Here is a 23,428-nt window from a genome sequence, read left to right on the forward strand (position 1 = left end):
TCACAATACCTCCTGGCAGATGTAGTAAACAAAAAAACATATGAATTGAGCAGGAAAACAAATAAAATGACCAGATACGATAGTAAAACATTGATAAGGATTATTTGACCACCTAATGACAGCTTTTGCGTACATACTCTGCTGCTCATACCTACATCATGTCATTTAACCCATAAGGACCCTGTGTGAGTTTTGTGGCACTTCCCAAAGGATTTATTCTCTGTATTGAACCCTCCCTAAATGATTAAATTATTTATCACCATTTATTATAATATTATCTTCTGAATTAGCAATTTTTCCAAACAAAATCATATTTTTTTCCTATGTTTAATTCAGTGATTATGTAGATGTTCATAAAAGCTCAGGGTAAATTCAAAGGCTATGAGACAAAATCAGAAAAAAAAAACCTGAAAAAAGTTACTTCTGTATCCAAATCTGTCATTAACTGAACATAAACCCAGTGTGTCCACCCACTGTCATTGATCCAACTCCATGGGTTTGACCAATAAATCAATGCTGTAGAAGATGACAGTGTTTTAACAGTAACTACGGAGCCTCTGAACATCCAAATGGGTCATATCTGATGACCATGAAAAGATGAAGAACTGCATTTTACACCAATTATTGACATGGATTGATAGGATTAATGGATCAGTTGTTTACATCAGTGGATGCTTTTGGTTGACAGTGGATGTTTGGGTCTTTATGGGTTAAAGTAGATTTTAGATGCAGAACTTTTACCTGCATTTGAGTATTTTTACCTCCGCCAGGAGGTATTGTGATCACTTTGCTTTGTGTGTTTGTTTGTTTGTTTGTTTGTTTGTTTGTTTGTTTGTTTGTTTGTTTGTTTGTTTGCAACTTTACAGGAAAACTATTCCAACCATCTTTCCCAAATCTTCCCCACAGATAGGCCTAGGCCCTGGGACCAACCCATTACATTTTGGCCCAAGTAAAGTTCAAGGTCACATCTACAATTTTCCATCTGTCATCATTGAGCAATTTTCCAAAATTCATCAAAAATTCTGAACAACTCCAATTAGCCTCCAATTGGATCCACCTGTAGCTTAGAACAATATCTTGTATCTGGCCCAAAATTGTCCACATCCACTGTGGAATGTGGACTCTGTGGACATTTCCATTTAACAGTGAAAATCCCATTTCCCACACATTTAAAATTAGAACTCAACAAATATTGATTGGAATTGAATCTAATTGGACAGACACATGACTGGTACCAAGCTTCAACTGTTTCTGCTGTATGGAACAACCTGGAAACTGTTGAATTTAAACAGAAATAGTGGCTCCACACATGCACAGTGTTCGGGGTGCTTGGTGGAGGTTTGCGTTCTCTGAACACTTGTTAGTCTTAAGTGCACAGTCTGAATCCTTCCAGCGGGGCTTTAGAGGCCCAGGAAACGCCAACCACAAGGACAGACTGACACTGCGTCTCCTCTCACCTCATCTCGTACATGACCTTTGTCCAAACTGCAAGATAAATGTTCATCTAACATGAAATCTGATCTGAGGTCGTTCATTTTAGCTGTGACGCCTCATCAGAGTTTAGGCTCTTATCTGCAGACGGGCTGCATGAGCGGTGATTCATAACAAAGACACGACACCACTGATTTATACGGACAAAGACGGTCATTTAGTGGAAGCAAAGATAGCCCAAATAGTCCTGCATCAGAACTTCTGCTTCAGTATAATTCCATAAGTATTAGCAGTTAAACAGATCAAGTATTTTCAGTAAAACTTGATCTGATGCCTCTGACAGATTTATTACTGAGTGTCATCATTGGATTATTAATAGTGAAGCTCATCAGAGTTTGTGTTGTTTCTGCTGGAGGTGGAGCTGCTGTCCAGGACTTTAGATCCAGTTTCATCAGCAGAGACGCCAAATAAACCCAAGATTAACGACAGAAGAACCAAATAAACCCAAGATTAACGACAGAAGAACCAAATAAACCCAAGATTAACGACAGAAGAACCAAATAAACCCAAGATTAACGACAGAAGAACCAAATAAACCCAAGATTAACAACAGAAGACCCAAATAAACCCAAGATTAACGACAGAAGAACCAAATAAACCCAAGGTTAACGACAGAAGAACCAAATAAACCCAAAGTTAACGACAGAAGAACCAAATAAACCCAAGATTAACAACAGAAGAACCAAATAAACCCAAGACTAATGACAGAAGAACCAAATAAACCCAAGATTAACGACAGAAGAACCAAATAAACCCAAGATTAACGACAGAAGACCCAAATAAACCCAAGATTAACAACAGAAGAACCAAATAAACCCAAGATTAACGACAGAAGACCCAAATAAACCCAAGATTAACGACAGAAGAACCAAATAAACCCAAGATTAACAACAGAAGACCCAAATAAACCCAAGATTAACGACAGAAGAACCAAATAAACCCAAGGTTAACAACAGAAGAACCAAATAAACCCAAAGTTAACAACAGAAGAACCAAATAAACCCAAGATTAACAACAGAAGAACCAAATAAACCCAAGATTAACGACAGAAGACCCAAATAAACCCAAGATTAACGACAGAAGAAACAAATAAACCCAAGATTAACGACAGAAGAACCAAATAAACCCAAGACTAATGACAGAAGAACCAAATAAACCCAAGATTAACGACAGAAGAACCAAATAAACCCAAGATTAATGACAGAAGAACCAAATAAACCCAAGATTAACGACAGAAGAACCAAATAAACCCAAGACTAATGACAGAAGAACCAAATAAACCCAAGATTAACGACAGAAGAACCAAATAAACCCAAGACTAATGACAGAAGAACCAAATAAACCCAAGATTAACGACAGAAGAACCAAATAAACCCAAGATTAATGACAGAAGAACCAAATAAACCCAAGACTAATGACAGAAGAACCAAATAAACCCAAGATTAACGACAGAAGAACCAAATAAACCCAAGATTAACGACAGAAGAACCAAATAAACCCAAGACTAATGACAGAAGAACCAAATAAACCCAAGATTAACGACAGAAGAACCAAATAAACCCAAGACTAATGACAGAAGAACCAAATAAACCCAAGATTAACGACAGAAGAACCAAATAAACCCAAGACTAATGACAGAAGAACCAAATAAACCCAAGATTAACGACAGAAGAACCAAATAAACCCAAGACTAACGACAGAAGAACCAAATAAACCCAAGATTAACGACAGAAGACCCAAATAAACCCAAGATTAATGACAGAAGAACCAAATAAACCCAAGATTAACGACAGAAGAACCAAATAAACCCAAGGTTAACGACAGAAGAACCAAATAAACCCAAGATTAACGACAGAAGAACCAAATAAACCCAAGACTAATGACAGAAGAACCAAATAAACCCAAGATTAACGACAGAAGAACCAAATAAACCCAAGACTAACGACAGAAGAACCAAATAAACCCAAGATTGACGACAGAAGACCCAAATAAACCCAAGATTAATGACAGAAGAACCAAATAAACCCAAGACTAATGACAGAAGAACCAAATAAACCCAAGATTAACGACAGAAGAACCAAATAAACCCAAGATTAACGACAGAAGACCCAAATAAACCCAAGATTAACGACAGAAGAACCAAATAAACCCAAGATTAACGACAGAAGAACCAAATAAACCCAAGGTTAACGACAGAAGAACCAAATAAACCCAAGATTAACGACAGAAGACCCAAATAAACCCAAGATTAACAACAGAAGAACCAAATAAACCCAAGATTAACGACAGAAGAACCAAATAAACCCAAGACTAATGACAGAAGAACCAAATAAACCCAAGATTAACGACAGAAGAACCAAATAAACCCAAGGTTAACGACAGAAGAACCAAATAAACCCAAGATTAACGACAGAAGACCCAAATAAACCCAAGATTAACAACAGAAGAACCAAATAAACCCAAGATTAACGACAGAAGAACCAAATAAACCCAAGACTAATGACAGAAGAACCAAATAAACCCAAGGTTAACGACAGAAGAACCAAATAAACCCAAGACTAATGACAGAAGAACCAAATAAACCCAAGATTAACGACAGAAGAACCAAATAAACCCAAGACTAACGACAGAAGACCCAAATAAACCCAAGACTAACGACAGAAGAACCAAATAAACCCAAGGTTAACGACAGAAGACAAGCACGGCTCTGAGACGCAAATATACCTTCAGTTTTTGGAGCATTTATTCAATGTTTATGGAGCATAGAGGGAACAAAAATCTGTGTTTAGTGGAACTATTATGGAAGTAAATCTGTCTCATCAGATTTTGAATTATAAAAGCGAATGAATTTCTTGCACTGAATTTTTTTTACACAGAAATTAAGTATCTGATTTTTTTTTTTTTTTTGCATTGAAATTAACCCTCCGGTATCCCGTCCACCAAGGCCCTCACTAAGCACCAAGTGTGCCTTTTTGGCACACTTGAGGAATAATGTCCAAAAAAACTTCATTTTGATTCTTTTACACTGTTTTCTATTTCATCAACTTGAGCCATAAATAAAAATACCAAATACTCAATAATTGTCACATTTTTTAACCCTTTAAATGCTGTGTTTGGAATGGAAACAAAACATTTTTTTGGAAGCAAAAAAACACAAAAATATATTTTTTCAATATACTACATAAAAATTGGATCACATATATTTGATTTTTTCATCCTGGCATATGTCAGTGATTAACTCCAACATTGGTTAATTTGCATAATTATTTTTGGCGCTAGGTCAAATGTTAAAATACACTAGCATCTGTCACAAAGTGTGCGTAAAATGCACACCTATAAATCAAACTATTAAATATTATATATTGATTTATTTTTCTGCTCTAATTTGATTTTATTTTTTAAAATCAAGGTCAGCCCTAATCATACTGATCAAATAATCGTTCATTTTACATTTTTTTAACCCTTTAGACGATCTCTTTTATCATAATGTCACTATAATTTTTGATGCAAAAAACACAAAATATGTTTTTTTTCAAAATACTACATAAAAATTGATCACATATTATTTGATTTTTGCAGCCTGGCATATGTCAATGATTAGGTATCTGAATTTTTTGTCTCTGAATTCAACTATGTTCATAAATTTAGAATTTAAAAAAAATTAGATACAAAACATTCAAAAGCAAAAAAATTCAGATCACACATCCGCGCTGACCGTCTTCCTGCATCGGTGTCACATGACCAACCTAATGTAACTCGATTGGCTGGCTGTTGGTTCCACTTGAGATAGAATCGAATGCTTATCCTTGGTGTACCCGATGCGTGATCGGAATTTTTTGCGTCTGAATTATTTGAATCTGATTTTTTTTTCATCTATGTGTATGAACATGGTTGAATTCAGAGACAAAAAAAATTCTGATACTTAATTTCAGTGCAAAAAAATTCAGCACTAGAAATTCACTGGCTTTTATGATTCAAAATCTAATGAGACAGATTTACTTCCATAAACTGTGGACTTCATCTTTAACTGTAAATATTTTGTATCTTAAAAACGTGTCATATAATTGTGCTATTTTGTAAAATCTTCACCTGAAAAGTACACATCAGAGAAACAGTGAAGTCGAATATTTGCCTCTGAGGTGAAGTACAGTAGCTGTAAAAGATGGAAATACTCCAAATTAAAATGACACTTTACTGCTGGACTTATTTTCCAACATTAATTTGAACTAATGTAACATAATGATCTTTTCTGATGAGCTAAAAATGTGAAATATTTGGATAATAGTTCAGATGTATGAATGATTTCTAACCTTGCCTTTAGATATTTCTGTTAAATTATTTATTTGTAATGCACTGTTTATTCCAAATAACTTCCTTTAAAGGTAAATATGAGTAATAACCACTGGCATAAACAATGAACACACTGTAAAAAAAAAAAAAAAAGAAAAAAGAAAAAAGAAAAAAAAAAGGTATTATTCCGGCAGCAGGGGTGCCGAAAAAACACAGTTAAATAACAGAAAATAACCATCTCATAAAAATACAGTAATTTTCCCATAATTAAAATACAGTTTATTGCCCTAACTTTACATGAGATTATGCTTTTTTTTTTTTTTTTTACTTTTTAATGTTTAATAAATAATATTACATGTATTAAAACAATTAAATTATCTATAAATATATATATATAAATAATTTTCAGTGAGACTCAGTTGTCCAATCCACTGATAAAAACTGTATTTGGACAGTTTATCAGTGCTTATACATGTTATACATTCACACAAATACATTTATTCAACATTTTTGTTGTGAAACCTCCTGTAATTACACAAGATATTTGTCAACTAACAAACAAGTCTGGTTAAACTTACAGAACAAATACTTCTTTTACGGTTGTCAGTAATTTTATCTTGTTTTATTATCATTATTATTTTTTTTTTTTTTACAGTATTAAACTTTAAATTAACAGTTTAATCTCATAAATAGAAAAAAAATATTTATGACATTAAGATACATTTGCAAATGTATTTTAAGTATTTTTCTGTGAAAAAGGAAAACATTTCTTTTAAAAAATGTAAATTTTTTGGTTATTCACAGTTACAGGTTTTTTTGTGTGTTATTTCACATTTAACATGTAAAATCACAGTCTGTTTTTGTCATTTCATTGATATTTTCCTGTATCTTAAAAATACAGGAAAAATCTTTAAAATAAACAGTGAAAATTCAGTTAAATTACTTTTTTTTCCCAGTGCATAGTGCATAAACATCCTCCATGTGCATTTGTGCAGATCTCCTCTTCATAGAAGCAGACGTAAACACAAAGCTAACACTAACACTTCTATTTCTCTCCACTTTCAGTTGACATTGAACTGACGTGTAATTGGTGCAGAAGCTGAAGCCCACTTGCCTGTGTGTAGCTGTCGGTCCTGGGTAAAACCGATAAATCGTATGTGGTTGCGAAGTGGCTTTTGGCCTGTTGGATCTGTCCGTAGCGCTCTCTTTTCCTCCACTTGGCTCTTCTGTTCTGAAAACCAAACCTGCAGGAAACAAAGCAGACCAGTCACACCAGTTTACTGTTACTTCTGTCAAACTAAGACAAAGAAACACATGAAATGGAAGTGTTTATTATGGAAGTGTTTATTTGTTGTACTGAGGACTATTTTGTATTTCTTATCAGATTAACTGCATTTCTGTTCAAAATCTAAAAATCTAAATCTTCTAAATTATTTAACTAGTAGTATTGTGACTGCCTCCGCCGCTACCGCCACCACAATAATTACAGCAAATTAGGCTACTGGTATTATTACATATTTTTGTATTATCACAACAATTATTCTTTTCCCCCTCACTCCCCCCTCTCTCTTTCTCACTTTCATTTACGCCCCCTCTTCCCCTTTTCTCTATCATCCCTTACCAAGCTATATGGTTTAGCTGCTATTTACATTTCTGATCTTTTTCATTGTAATATGACGTTGTTGTTTGTCAATACTCTGTCATTGTTGTTGTTTTTGGTTTGTTTATTTGTTTGAGTTTCTCTTTGTTTATGTGTTGTTGTTGTTTTTCTGTCCACATTGTCTTGTTAACTATCACTAATAAAAAAAAAAATAAATTAAAAAAAAAACTGTCTTTCCGTTCCTGTGAACCACAGTGGACATCAGACTGTAGAATTCCACCTTAAAACCATAAAATTACACACAACAATATTTGTCACACTTATTTACATATATATTTATTTTACTTATGGATCATATTTGTCAAGTACATATTGTACAAATTACTTGTTCTATTGTGTTTTAATAAAGTGTTCTGTATATTTACGTATTTAGATTTAGAACTGTATCCTCCTCAGACCCAACTATGGGTTTCACAACTTTATACAAAAAAAAGAAAGAAAACTGTCCACCACAAAGGACATTCCATAAAAATAAAAAAACTGCATCTGAAAAAACGTTGCATCCTGATGTTTCCAATTTAGACACTGATTTAATAAAAACAAAAAAGCTGGTACTTGCTGACATTTCCTGGGTATCAGGAGTTTATATATAGTCTGTGTATATTTAGACCTCTATCTATCTATCTATCTACACTATAAAAAAATCTGTAATTTAACAGAATTTTCACTGTTTATTTTACAGATTTTTCCTGTATTTTAAGATACAGGAAAATATCAATGAAATGATAAAAACAGACTGATTTTACATGTCAAATGTAAAATAACATGAAAAAACTGTAACTTTGAATAACCAAAAAATTTCCATTTTTTAAAAGTTTTTTTTTGTCACAGAAAAATACAGTTAAAATACATTTGCAATTGTATCGTAATTTCACAAATATTTCTTTTCTATTTATGAGATTAAACGGTTAATTTACAGTTTAATACTTAGAAAATAATTAAATGAGATAAAATTACTGACAACTAACCATAAAAGAAGTATTTGTTCTGTCAGTTGAACCAGACTTGTTTGTTAATTGACAAATATCTTGTGTAATTACAGGAGGTTTCACAACAAAACTGTTGAATAAATGTATTTTTGTGAATGTATAACATGTATAAGCACTGATAAACTGTCCAAATACAGTTTTTATCAGTGGATTGGACAACTGAGTCTCATTGAAAATTTCATATTTATATATGTATGTATGTGTGTGTGTGTGTGTGTGTGTGTGTGTGTGTGTGTGTGTGTGTGTGTGTGTGTGTGTGTGTGTGTCAGAGGAGTAAAATATGTCAATGGATGGTACTTTACAATTATTATTATTATTATTATTATTATTATTATTATTATTATTATTATTATTAATTCATTCATTTTCTGAACCCGCTTTATCCTCACTGGGGTCACGGGGGTCTCTCGGAGCCTATCCCAGCTACACAGGGGTGAAGGCGGGGTACACCCTGGACAAGTGGCCAGTTCATCGCAGGGCTGATTATTATTATTATTATTATTATTATTATTATTATTATTATTATTATTATTATTATTATTATTATTATCCATTATCTCTGATCGTTTTTATTAATTTTCCTGCTCAATTAAGGTGTTGTTTTTGTTTTTTGTTTTCTTTGTTTTTCACATATATGTTAGTAATTTCTTTCCTGCTGCTTGTTCTTTTAATTATAACTGTAACACACTATTTCATTCATAAGGATCCTGAATCTGAACGTCGATTTTTCCGCCGCATTCCTTTCTTTTTCGGTGTTCCGCGTCTTTGGTCAGAGTCTGGAACCTGAACAGGCTTCAGTCCGGTCCTGATGGAGGGAGCGGGCCTGTACTCGCGCCTCCGTTACTTCGTACCTGTACTCGCGCCTCCGTTACCTCGTACCTGTACTCGCGCCTCCGTTACTTCGTACCTGTACTCGCGCCTCCGTCAGCTCGGTCCTCATGGCCAGCTGCTCGCGCACGTACACATCTGGGTAGTGGGTTTTCTGGAACACCTTCTCCAGCTCCTCCAGCTGTGCGCTGGTGAACGTGGTCCGGTGTCTCCTCTTCTTGCTGCTGGACACATTACTGTCACACTTGTCCCCCCCCAGATCCTCCAGGTCCGTCTTGTCCGGGGTCGCGCTCACCGGGGACGCGCGTAAAGTGCAGCAGCTGTCCAAGGAGCGGCCCAGGTCCGAGTGGAGGCCTTCAGCATCTGCTTTAGGCACCACGAAACTGCCTGGAAAATACAATACAACTGTGACGAAACTAAGCAGCAACAACAAAAAATAAATAAAAATAAAAATAAAATACACATTAAAAAGTCAGTATTTAAAAGAATTAACCCTTAAAGACACAAACATCCTCCACCTTTAACCCAAACCATCTGCTGATCCAAACTGTTTAATGATCCATTAATTCTATCAGTCCATGGAAATAATTAGTGTAAAATATGACCCATTTGGACGTTCAGAGGCTCCGTAGTTACTATGGAAACACCGTCATCTTCTCCAACATTGATCCCCAGTAAAACCCATGCAGTTGGATCAGTGACAGTGGATGGACACACTGGGTTTAGGATCAATAATAAATAAAATGAACAACAATGAAGAGAAAAATGTACAAAATAATAAAGAAAAAAGAAAACAATAACCAAAAAAGCAACTAAAATAAAGAAAAAATGATAAAATAAGCAATAAAATGAATTAAACATTGACAAAACACTACATAACAAAAACAAAATGATCCACAAAATAGATGAAATGGATGAAAAAATAATAAACCCTGCAGTTGGATCAGTGACAGTGGGTGGACACACTGGGTTATGTTCAGATAATGACAGACTGGATGAAAAAGACACTTTTCAGTTTTCACTGATTTGATAAAATAACCTTTGAATTTACTCTGAGCTTTAATGAACATCTACATGATCTGTAAATTAACCCTTTTATGCAGTAATTATGAGAACCTTAGTTAAGGTGTTTGTCTTGAGTGTTTTTATTTTCCTCCACAGGCATGAAAAAAAAAACAGTGTGTTCCAGTTGTTTTTTTCATGGAGTTACAAAAATGTCCATGCATTTCATTTTTGAAGTAAAGAAACGTGTTTAAAAGCCAGTGTCAGAAACTGGGATTAAAAAAATGGAATAAAATGTGATGTTTTCTCACATTTTAACATATTCTAATGCTAATTATTCCTCTTTTCATGGAAATAATATGCACAAAAAAAAAAAAACTTTTTTTTTTCTAACAAATAATTGATTTACACTCAAACATGTTGGTGCAGATCAGGTTATCTAGAACAGCAAAGTTACAGTGATGGTCTGAATGTCAGAGTATTATGGGATGGTGCATAAGTGTCCACTGTGTTGGCTGATATGGAACTGAAACAACCAAACCCATGAAAATACAAGAGAACAGCTGCAGAACAACTGACCACTGGACTGACCACTGGACTGACCAGTATGTATGAAAGGGTTAAACTGCCAGACCATAATGGTGAAATAATGGCGTATTTTCTTTCTTTCTTTCTTTCTTTCTTTCTTTCTTTCTTTCTTTCTTTCTTCATAAAAAAGTTATAAAAAGTAGACATTTAACATTTTAAACTTGTAAATGAATGTGTTGGTAGAGTTGGCAGAGCGGCTCTTCCAATAACCAAAGGGTTGGTGGTTCCAATCCTAACTCAGACTGTCCAAGTGTCCAAGTGTCCATGGAAGACTCTGAAGCCTAAATTGTTCCCAGTTGGACCTCTGGTGGATTTGGACAGAGCTGTGGACTCCATGAAGGTGGAGAAAATGGGCTAAATAAGCGCAGTCCATTTAAATCCAATGTTCAGTTAAGCCGATGTTTGACTCAGACTCACACTGCACATGTTCGGACTGAAGCACCTCAGCTTCAGCCCGTGGGCACGTTTGCAAAGTTGACTTTGGAAGTTTGATTTGACTGTTTTTATGTGTTGAAAACCTTTTTCCGTTTCATGTCTGAAAGTTTGTGTCTGTAACTATTTAATGACCTGTTGTCCGTCTGGGCCACGACACTGTCGGAAAAGACAGTTTTAATGTCAGTGAGGTTTTCCTGGATAAATAAACGTCAAATTACATATATATATATATATATATATATATATATATATATATATATATATATATATATATATATATATATATATATATACATATATATAGTGTGTGTGTGTGTGTGTGTGTGTGTGTGTGTGTGTTTAAAATGTTAAATGTACATGTTACTCCGTAAATGTGTTTACAGTAGTTGTGTTTTTTACAGTATTGTTCTTAAACCACAACAACAGGATTTTATTTACAGTGTTTAACATCCACGGGTTTATCACCTTTGAAGTATTTAATTTTATTTCTCCTTTTCTCTAAATAGTTTTTACTTGTTTGTCAAAAAAACGTTGGTATTTTAATTGTTCTGCGCAGTTTTGGAATCAAACTCTCCTCCATCGGCTGACCTGAATACACACACACACACACACACACACACACACACACACACGCACACACACACCACACACACACACACACACACACACACACCACACACACACACACACACATTATTCAGCACAACTTCTAAATCACACTTTTGTGTTTCCCGAGTGATTTGTCACCTTTAATTATAAAATGATCCTCAGCCTCTGGCCTTTTCCTTTTGTTTCCAGTGAAAATCCGTTCTTTTCCTGTTTGTAACCCTTTCATACATACTGGTCAGTCCAGTGGACAGTCCAGTGGTCAGTCCAGTGGTCAGTTCTTCTGTTCTCTTGAATATTCATGGGTTTTGTTGTTTCAGTTCCATATCAGTGAACACAGTGGACACTTATGCACCATCCCATAATACAGTTGAATTCAGACCATTCCTGTACCTTCTCTGTTCTTCATAAATCTGATCTGCAGTGACATGTTTGAGTATAAATCGGTTGCCTGTTATTGTTAATAGACTGTAATTAACCTTTTTTTTTTTTTTTTAAACAATATGCCAAAAAAAAAAAATAAACAACTTATCTCCATGAAGTGAGTAATAACTGGTATTAGTGTATATTAAAATGTGAGAAAACATCAGATTAGCTGCATTAAAAATGTTTTCATGTCATAGTTTCCTCTCAGTTTATCAGTAAATATGTTTCTTTGCTTCAAAACTTAAACGCATGGTGTCCAGCTGAATGGACATTTTTGTAACTCCATGAAAAATAGATTCATAAAAAAAAAAATTCAATCGCATTGTTTTTGTAATGCCTGGAGGAATAAAAACACTCAGGGGAAAAAAAAAAAAATCTTGATTAAGACTCTTAATGATTAAGGCTTCATGCATGAAAGGGTTAAACGGCACCACATTGTTTTTCAATTTACAGTTTTATTTTCTAAAAAATATAGAAATCCATCATTTCTTCAAACAAATCTGGTTTCGTTCACATACTCTTCCTGTAAAAACTACAGCTGTATTTCATTTAATCGCAAAAATCTTTTCAAATAAACAACTTTGCATTGTTTTGTCACTTACAGTTTGTTTGTTTTTTATGTTGCAATTGTACAACTTTTTGGTGTTAATTCTGCAGTCATTTTGTACAGTGTACTTTTCTACTTTCTCCTCTCAGATGCGTAAAGGCTCCTTCTCGGTCGTGCGTAAACTTGTGCACACTCATCCCACACTCACCGCTCTGCTCTCCGCAGGGGGAGGACCGGTGCTCGGCGCTCTGGAGCCCGAAGGCCTGCGCGCATTTGGCCGCAGACTTACTGAAGTACTGCCCGCTGTCCAGACTCTCCATCACCTGGTCCATGTAGTAATCGCTGGCCTTCATCGTTTGGTTTTTCAAGGCAAACTTATCCTCCATAAACTCCATCATTTTAACCCAGATCCTTTCGCTTATTAGTAGAAAAAAAAAAACAAAAAACCAGAACCTAATCGCCGTTGCGCTGAGCACCGACGAGCTGGAGCTGGATGTGCGTAATGGAATAATTCGCCAGTGGAGTTAATTTGCTCTGTCTTCAAGGCACAACGTCTTTATAGCCCCCAAAGAGAATGGGATCCGTCTAAAGCCCCCCCCTCCCCATCACCAGCTCCTCCCACCCCCTGGACCCAAACCAAACAGCACTTAAACGGGATTTCAGACCCACCACCACCTCCACCTCCACTCTGAGAGGAAACCATCAGAAGTGCGTTTCCAGCCTGTTGACGCATCCGTCCTTCTTCTGCTCTGACAGCAGATCACAGCTGAGCCTCAGATACTTGTCATGGTGTCGGCTGGAAATTCATCTGGGTCCTGGATGTTTCAGACTTCCTCTGCGGCTCAAACAACTCCAAACACTTTTACTTCTAAACGCACAAAATAATGCATGTGTATTTTATTGCTCTGATAACAGATAATGAGGCCTGACATTAAGTAGGTAAACAGTACACATGACACAGGCCGCATCTGAAAACTTACAGTTCAAGACAATCAAACATCCGTAATGTTGAACAAATTTGTAAGAAAAAAAAGAGCAAATAATTAACAAGAAAAACACAGGTTAACCCTTTCATGCATGAATTATGAGAACCTTAGTCAATTTTTTTTTCTTGAGTGTTTTTGTTCCTCTTTAGACATGAAAAAAAAAAACAATGCAAATGATTTTTTTTTTTATATGAACCTATTTCTGGTGGAGTCACAAAAATGTCCCCTCCGCTGGAAACCATGCATTTAAGTTTTGACGCAAAGAAACATGGATTTAAAACTCATCATCAGAAAGTGATAAACTGTGTGAAAACTAGGAAATAAAAACATGTTTAATGCCGCTATTTGCTAAATCGCTACTGTTTTCTCACATTTTATCCTACTCTAATATTAGTTATTACTCATTTCATGGACATAAAATCCTCTTGACACCCAGGAATTTGACAGTTTTAGCTTCTTTTTCTTTACATTAAAAACCTGTCTTGACTGGAAACTGCATAATGCAACAGTTTATTCAGATACATTTTTAAAATATTTTTTTATTTATGGATTGATTGATTTTTTTTAATGAAATGTCCTTTGTAAAGCACAGTATTTTTGAAGTTAACCCTTTGGTGCATAGTGGTCACTCCAGTGGACAGTTGTTCTCCAGCTGTTCTCTTGTATATTATATTCATGGATTTTGTTGTTTTAGTTCCATATCATTCAACACAGTGGACACTCATGCACCATCCCATAATACACTGACATTCATACTGTTACTGTAACTTTGCTGTTTTTGATAAACCTGATCTGCACTAACACGTTTGAGTGGAAATCCATTTCTTTTTATTGTTATTAGACTGTAATTAACAGGGTTTTTTGGGGGGTTTTTTTAGGAAAAAGGTTTTTTTTTTTTGTATATTATCTCCATAAAGTGAGTAATGACCAGTATTAGAGTATATTAAAATGTGACAAAACATCAGATTTGCTGCATTAAAATGTTTTATTTCATAGCTTTCATTCAATATATCAGTAAATTTGTTTCTTTGCTTCAGAATTAAGTGCACAGTGTCCAGCTGAGTAGACATTTTTGCAACTCCATGAATAATAGGTTCATAATAAAAATGTCAGTTGTTTTGTGTTTTTAATGCCTAGAGGAATAAAAACACTCAGGGAAAAAAAATCTTGATTAAAGCTCTTACAATTCATGCATGAAAGGGTTAAACTGTCAAACTGTTGTCCCCTACAGAGGACAAAATGCATTGCTGGGTCTCAGGAGGATATGCAAAACAAACAAACAAACAAACAAACAAACAAAACAAAAAAAACACTTTTTGTTTCAGAAAACTGTTAATTACAGTCTGATAACAATTAGCAACTGCTTTACACTCAAACACGTCAGTGCAGATCAGGTTTATTATGAGCAGCAAAGTTACAATAATTATAGGAAGTGTTTGGGAGGATGCATGAGTGTCTGTCGGCTGAGATGGAACTGAAACAACAAAAGCCTGAATATACAAGAGAACAGCTGCAGAAGAACTGTCCACTGGACTGACCGCTGGAGTGACCACTGGGGTGACCACTGGGCATGAAAGGGTTAAATTCAGATTCAGATTCAGAAAACTGTCTTTATCCCATATACAGACAGTTCATTTGCAGCGTACCACAGACATCAGCCCACATCCAAAGTGCAAAGTGACAAACAGAAATAAATGTGTGCACAAATACCGGAGTAATGAAAGCAGCTACCAATAAATGCATTTAAATAATCAACAATGAATAATCAATAAATACCAATGCAGACTAAAAGACTAAAAGACAGGGTAAAAGAAGAAGAAAACAGAAGGTTAATATACAGCCGATCATTACAGCTTTAATTTGATGAAATTAATTTGACAGTTTGTGTTTTTTATTCAACACTAGTCAAGTCTGCGTCAGACTGTATGTACACGACAGATTCCATTAGAATGAACAGATGAACGCACACGGAGGTTAAGGGAAGAGTCTGACATCACACTGGTAAAAACTGAAATCAGCTTGAATTTAACAACAATAAAAACTGTATTTGTATTTGAATTATAATTCTATATGAAATAACTCTATAACAGTTCACAGTAACCCCCCCCCACCCCTATGCACATGTGAAACCCCCAGTTTAACATGTAAATACTGAATTTGAATTCTACAGTCATAGAAATGAAGGCAGTAGGTCTGATGGTGACACTGGTGGGGACACACAAGTGCTCCAAGGCAGCACTCCTGAAAGGGGATGGTTTTTTTGTTTTTGCATTTGCGATCATAATTTCATGTCATGTAGAGCTGATCAAACAAACAAACAAACAAACAAACAATCATAGTCAGAAAAACAATGCAGTCATTGACACGTTAATAATGTTTATCTGAATATTTAAAGACAAGAATTTAATGCATTCTGCAGTTTTTCTAATGACGAACACATGCAGTAATGTGGAACCACACCTGGATTTACAGCCTCTGCTCCTCCACCTCCTCTATCTCCTCCGTCTTCTCCTCTTCCTTCTTCTCTTCCTCCTTCTCCTCCTCCTCTACCTCCTCCTTCTTCTCCTCCTCCTTCTCTACCTCTTCCTCCATCCTTCTTCTCTTCCTCTACCTCCTCCTTCTTCTCCTCCTCCTCTACCTCCTCCTCTTTCTCTTCCTCTTCCTCCATCCTTCTTCTCCTCCTCTACCTCCTCCTTCTTCTCCTCCTCTTCTACCTCCTCCTCCTTCTCTTCCTCTTCCTCCATCCTTCTTCTCCTCCTCTACCTCCTCCTTCTTCTCCTCCTCTTCTACCTCCTCCTCCTTCTCCTCCTCTTCCTCCTCCTCCTTCTCCTCCTCTACCTCCTCCTTCTTCTCCTCCTCTACCTCCTCCTCTACCTTCTCCTTCTTTTCCTCCTCTTCCTCCTCCTCCTTCTCCTCCTCTACCTCCTCCTTCTTCTCCTCCTCTACCTCCTCCTCTACCTTCTCCTTCTTTTCCTCCTCTTCCTCCTCCTTCTTCTCCTCCTCTACCTCCTCCTCTACCTTCTCCTTCTTTTCCTCCTCTTCCTTCTCCTTCTTCTCCTCCTCAACCTTCTCCTTCTTTTTCTCCTCTTCCTCCTCCTCCTTCTCCTCCTCTACCTCCTCCTCCTCTCTACTGTCTGTCACCTGACCTAATGCATGACATATGAACAGATTACAGATCCACTGTTCATACAGTTTGATGGTACAGTTACTGCCTGAGCAAAAAAGGCTTTAGTTTCAATTATTACATGTAATTTATTCCCAAAAATATGGATAAAATCACATCTAGAATCACATTTACAATCTGAGCTTTTATTGTATTTTCTCCACAAATTTTCTTTGTGTGTTTTTTAAACAGTTGCTCTCTTCCGTAGAAATGTATTAAAATAATAAGTAAAGTAACTTTTAAAAGTGTTTCTGTTTGGTATTAAATAGTGTCTTTTCTTCAGTTTCTACAGTTCTAGACCCTTAAACTAACTTGTACTGGGACTCCTATAGAAGTGTCTTCTGTCCAGTTTTCTTTTCTTTGACATCCTTTACATCCTAATTACTGAGCACACACACACACACACACACACACACACACACACACACACACACACACACATGTAACTGACTCCACTCATATTCAAATCCGTCTAACTGATGTGACTCAGGCAGAACAAATACAAACATGTTGAAAACTTACGTTAGCGCTCCAACTGCAGGTTCCTTTTACAAGTAGATGGAGTGACAGCGGGGACGGCCAATCACATGTACGTTAGCAAAACCAAAGAGCCAATCTGAGAGCGACATTTACGTTAGAGGCGGGACTTCTAGCAGAGACCAACTGTTAACCCTTTGTGTGCCAGAATCATCGACAAAATACTACGAACAGCTGTTGGACTGATAGTGAGTACACAGCAGTGGTAGTCATACTGGTAGGGACGGGTCCCTAGAGTCCCTACGCAATTCTACGCCCCTGATATAAATATTTATAGAAATACCAAATTTCTTATTTTTCTCTTACATTTCACTTTTCACTCTCTTGTATTTTTGCTTGGTGTTTGTTGTTGCTATGAAATTTCCCAACGGTGGGATAAATAAAGCCTTATCTTATCTTATCTTATCTTATCTTATCTTATCTTATCTTGTCTTATCTTATCTTATCTTATCTTATCTTATCTTGTCTTATCTTATCTTATCTTGTCTTACCTTATTTTATCTTATCTGAATTGTATAATATTATTCTCTTTTTTGCGCATTCATTTGTAAATTAGTTCTGCACATGTTGGACTCTATTGGCTTTAATTCATAAATTTGCAGATACAGTATTTTCAGTTTTTATTTGAGGGACTGACGAGAGTTTTGTCAATTTGTAAAAAAAGAAAAGAAAGAGTAAGATGGCAGTTTTTAACGAAGAAGCAAATATAAAATTAAAAAGGAAAACGAGTAAAATCTGTTAAAGTTTGCAGCTGTTGAACGAATGTCAGAGCAGAATTATCTGATGAAATGAAACCATCAGCTCCATGAAGGACTGAGGTTCTGGAAAGATGAACACATGGACCCAAGTGGAGGAGGAGACCTGAGGAGGAGATCTGAGGAGATCTGAGGAGACCTGAGGAGGAGATCTGAGAAGGAGATCTGAGGAGACCTGAGGAGGAGATCTGAGAAGGAGATCTGAGGAGGAGACCTGAGGAGGAGAACTGAGGAGATCTGAGGAGGAGACCTGAGGAGGAGATCTGAGAAGGAGATCTGAGGAGGAGACCTGAGGAGGAGAACTGAGGAGATCTGAGGAGGAGATCTGAGGAGGAGATCTGAGGAGGAGATCTGAGAAGGAGATCTGAGGAGGAGATCTGAGGAGGAGACCTGAGGAGTGGCCCTTCTGCTCCTTATTGTTGGATTTTGTTCTGTCATCTCCACCTCCTTCTTCTTCTCCACCTCCACCTCCTTCTCAACACCCACCTCCACCTCCTTGTCCATCTCCACCTCCACCCCCACCTCCTTCTCCATGTCCTTGTCCTTCTCCACTTCCTTCTCCATGTCCACCTCCTTCTCCTTCTCCTTCTCCACCTCCACCCCACCTGTGACCCACACCCTGCAGTGCTTTGGTTCACCTCAGGGTCAGTGTTCGTACCTGGGGTGTCATGGTGCCACAGGAGGAAAAATAAAAATAAATAGAGGTGCTCTTATGTCGGGGGGGGTTTGGGGGGGGGGGGGTGACCTGCACACTGACTCACGCTGAGGAGAAAATGTGAAAAGTTCATTGTGGTTTGGTGGACTTTCTCTCCAAATTCCTGAGGCAATAAATGCTGCATGGGTTGGTCAGCTTTAGATCTAGTCCAGGGGGGTCAAACATACGGTCCCAGGGCCAAAACCGGCCTCCAAAGGGTCCAATCCGGCCCGTGGGAAGAGTTCGTGGAATTCAAAAATGACACTGAAGATATTAACAGTTAAAGATGTTCAACTCATTTTACTTCCGGTTCCACATTCAGACCAGTATGATGTGGGTCAGACCAGTAAAATAACATCATAATAACACAAATAATGACAACTACAATATTTCTCTCTTTATTTTAGTGTAACAAAAAAAGTAAAATTACATGAAAATATTTACATTTATAAACTATCCTTCCACAAAAAATGGGAATAGTCTCTGGATCGACTCTTTCTTTTTAAATTCAACAGTTTCCAGGTTGTTCCATACAGCAGAAGAAGCTGAAGCTTGGTACCAGTCATGTGTCTGTCCAATTAGATTCAATTCCAATCAATATTTGTTGAGTTCTAATTTTAAATGTGTGGTAAATGGGATTTTCAACGTTAAATGGAAATGTCCACAGAGTCCACATTCCACAGTGGATGTGGACAAGAGGAAGATTAAATTTAAAGATTCATAAAGTACGCACTACATTAAAAAGTTTCCGTATCTCCATTTGTGGAGTAAAACTATGGAACAAATCGTGTGTGGAGATAAAATAAATATCTAATATAATTCAGTTTAAAAAAAGATATAAAGAATTGATTCTTGAGAGGTACAGTATTTAATAATGACACTGAGGCCTGTTTGTTTTGTTTGTGTATGACAGTGTCCTGTTAAATCTGCTGTAGTTATTGAAGAAAATGTTCGATTTGTTGAGTCTGTTTGTATGACCACACTGACACGAATATAATGTTGTGGATAATTCAGTTGCTGTACTATGGACTGTTGTGGTACAATGCTAAAATTGGGGCAATAGTATAGGTTGATTGCTGTATAAAGTTAATTAAAAAGGTTTAAAAAGACTGAGGGGTAGGATTAAATAAGTTCATACTTCTTCCTACTCCTTTTTGACCGTGCAAAATTCAGACTTGTACGTGCTTGAAGATAAATTCTGTCCATTTAAATGTTATTTTGTTTATGTCTTAACTTGCTTTGTTTTGTTTTATTTTCTTTGCATGTTTGAAATAAAATAAAAATAAATAAAAATAAAATAAATAAAATAAAATAAACAATTTTGTGTCAGATACAAGATATTGTTCTAAGCTACAGGTGGATCCAATTGGAGGCTAATTGGAGTTGTTTTGAAATTTTGATGAATTTTGGAAAACTGCTCAGTGATGACAGATAGGAAAATGGTAGATTTTGTGACCTTGCTGTGACCTTGAACTTTGGCCTAATTGGCCCAAAATTGAATGGGTTGGTCCCAGGGCCTAGGCCTATCTGTGGGGAAGATTTGGGAAAGATGGGTGGAAGAGTTTCCCTGTAAAGTTGCTAAAAAACAAACAACAAACAAACAAACAAACAAACAAACACAAAGCAAAGTGATCACATTACCTCCTGGCAGAGGTAATAACATGCCCAATACCCACAATGCAATGTGGAGATAAAAAGTTGTGGTCATGACTAAAACTGAGTGATTTAAATCCATTCATCTTAAACTTTTCATACTTTCGACTCTGTCTACAAATGAACAGAATATACTGAACATTTTATCGTAATGTAATCAAACTGAAATCATTTAAGTACATTGTGATTAAAGCATTTAAGTGAATACAAAGTCCGGGTTCACTGGTCTGTATGTGGAACCTGAACTAAAGTGAATGTGACATCCCTGATCTGTTCAGACTAACTCTACAGTCTGAACAGACCTGAAGCGTCTTATTCTTCTCAGACACTTCCTGTCAGGTGTTTACGACACACACTCATCCTTTCTCACAGCTCAGATGTGACTGGCTTTATGTCAGTGTGATTCATTTCAGTCTGACTGGGACTGAATACGGTCCAAACATCTCCTTTAACATTCAGGAGGCCAAACTTCTGAAGGCAGGAGACATGACATCATGACGCCCAAAGCCACACTTGGCTCTAATTTAATTTCAGTGAAATGTCTTGAAACGTTGGCATGGCACTAAACGAGAAAAAAAAAAAAAGACGGGTTTATTTTTCCCAAAAGCACAAACCCCTTGAAACGTATGAATGTCATTCTCAAAGCCGACTACCAAAAAGTGAAAGCTGTGCATTCGTGCTGTGAAAATTTGTTTTCCTTTTGTTTGTATTTAGTTTTCCAGGGGGCGGGCATTCCTGAGCGCTGACAGACCTCTGCTCCCAGTCGCTGGACTAAGTCATCTGGGTTCATGTCGACACGTTGCACTGGTCACCAGTGACTGAAACCAGATCAGACCAGCCGACTGGATTCAAGAGCATTTCCACAACACTGGAGCTGTATGCAACTACTGCAACGAGAGGCAAAAAACACTTTACAGAGCGAAACGGAAAAGACTGAAAACAATGAACATGTCAGATACGTTCAACTGTTACTGCAGCAGTTACACAGTGTCATCTGCATCTACAGCAAAAGGAAAAAATGTCCTTTTAACAACAGTTACAAACACCTGGAGCTGCTTTGACCTACACTGAAAAAAAAAAAAAAAACACGTTAAAAAAAACTGTAATATTCCAGCAGCAGGGGTGCCGAAAAAATACTGTAAAATACCAGAAAATAACCATCTCATAAAAATACGGTAATTTTCAACAATTAAAATACAGGTTTTTGCACTAACTTTACATGACATTTTGCATATTTTTTTTATTTTTTAATGTTTAATAAAGACTATTTACATGTATTAAAACAATCAAATTACCTATATATATATAAATAATTTTCAGTGAGACTAAGTTGTACAGTCCACTGATAAAAACTGTATTTGGACAGTTTATCAGTGCTTATACATGTTATACATTCACAAAAATACATTTATTCAACATTTTTGTTGTGAAACCTCCTGTAATTACACAAGATATTTGTCAATTAACAAACAAGTCTGGTTAAACTGACAGAACAAATACTTCTTTTACAGTTAATTGTCAGTAATTTTATCTCGTTTTACTATTTTTTTTTTACAGTATTAAACTTTAAATTAACAGTTTAATTCAATCTAATCTGATCTAATGTAATCTAATGCAACCTAATCTACTCCAATCCAATCTAATCTAATCTAATCTAATCTAATTATTATTATTATTATTTTACTTTTTCCACTTAAGATCCTATTGGTCTGTATGTGGAACCAGAACTAAAATAATTCTAACATCCTTGAAGAAGATATTAGCAAATCTTCTGAACCGCTTTAAAATTTCACACATTCATGCATGGGGCCACATTAGACCCTTTGACGGCCCAGTTTTGGCCCACAGGCCGTATGTTTGACACTCCTGCTATAAAGAAAAGTACAACAAATCAAGTCATTTCATTTGAGGAGTTTTAAATTGGTTGGTTATCTCATGAAAAGTGGAAGTGGAAACATGTAAAAATATTTAAAGTACATTTTTGCGTCTGAACCCTTGTGCTGCCAACAGCCGTCATTTGGGAATAAATGAGTCCTGAGTGTTTGTGTGGGCCTAAGGCAGCAGATGAAACAGACTGACTGTTTGTGTGGGCCTAAGGCAGCAGGTGAAACAGACAGACTGTTTGTGTGGGCCTAAGGCAGCAGGTCAAACAGACTGACTGTTTGTGTGGGCCTAAGGCAGCAGGTGAAACAGACTGACTGTTTGTGTGGGCCTAAGGCAGCAGGTCAAACAGACAGACTGTTTGTGTGGGCCTAAGGCAGCAGGTGAAACAGACTGTGTGTGTGGGCCTAAGGCAGCAGGTGAAACAGACTGACTGTTTGTGTGGGCCTAAGGCAGCAGGTGAAACAGACTGACTGTTTGTGTGGGCCTAAGGCAGCAGGTGAAACAGACTGTGTGTGTGGGCCTAAGGCAGCAGGTGAAACAGACTGACTGTTTGTGTGGGCCTAAGGCAGCAGGTCAAACAGACTATGTGTGTGGGCCTAAGGCAGCAGGTGAAACAGACTGACTGTTTGTGTGGGCCTAAGGCAGCAGGTGAAACAGACTGACTGTTTGTGTGGTGGGCCTAAGGCAGCAGGTCAAACAGACTGACTGTTTGTGTGGGCCTAAGGCAGCAGGTCAAACAGACTGTGTGTGTGGGCCTAAGGCAGCAGGTGAAATAGACTGTGTGTGTGGGCCTAAGGCAGCAGGTGAAACAGACTGTTTGTGTGGGCCTAAGGCAGCAGGTGAAACAGACTGTGTGTGTGTGGGCCTAAGGCAGCAGGTGAAACAGACTGACTG

At 36.7% G+C, this 23,428-nt stretch overlaps 2 protein-coding genes across 2 annotated transcripts in view; both read right to left on the reverse strand.

The window, feature by feature from the left end:
- Positions 1-13,338, reverse strand: part of LOC115420329 (ALX homeobox protein 1-like) — a 28,101-nt gene extending 14,763 nt beyond the window's left edge. The window contains 4 exon segments of the mRNA XM_030135562.1: positions 6,896-7,018; positions 7,020-7,025; positions 9,338-9,645; positions 13,071-13,338. Coding sequence (XP_029991422.1) covers positions 6,896-7,018; positions 7,020-7,025; positions 9,338-9,645; positions 13,071-13,260 — 627 coding nt within the window. The 5' untranslated portion in view covers positions 13,261-13,338.
- A 2,976-nt stretch (positions 13,339-16,314) lies between these two features.
- Positions 16,315-21,440, reverse strand: LOC115420408 (cilia- and flagella-associated protein 251-like). Its single transcript, XM_030135644.1, is given in 6 exon segments — positions 16,315-16,428; positions 16,460-16,507; positions 16,509-16,599; positions 16,601-16,965; positions 18,814-18,908; positions 21,398-21,440. Coding segments are annotated over 6 exon segments (756 nt in total).
- Between the last annotated feature and the right edge of the window lie 1,988 nt (positions 21,441-23,428).

Source organism: Sphaeramia orbicularis, chromosome 6, assembly GCF_902148855.1.
Source record: "Sphaeramia orbicularis chromosome 6, fSphaOr1.1, whole genome shotgun sequence".
NCBI lineage: Eukaryota > Metazoa > Chordata > Actinopteri > Kurtiformes > Apogonidae > Sphaeramia > Sphaeramia orbicularis.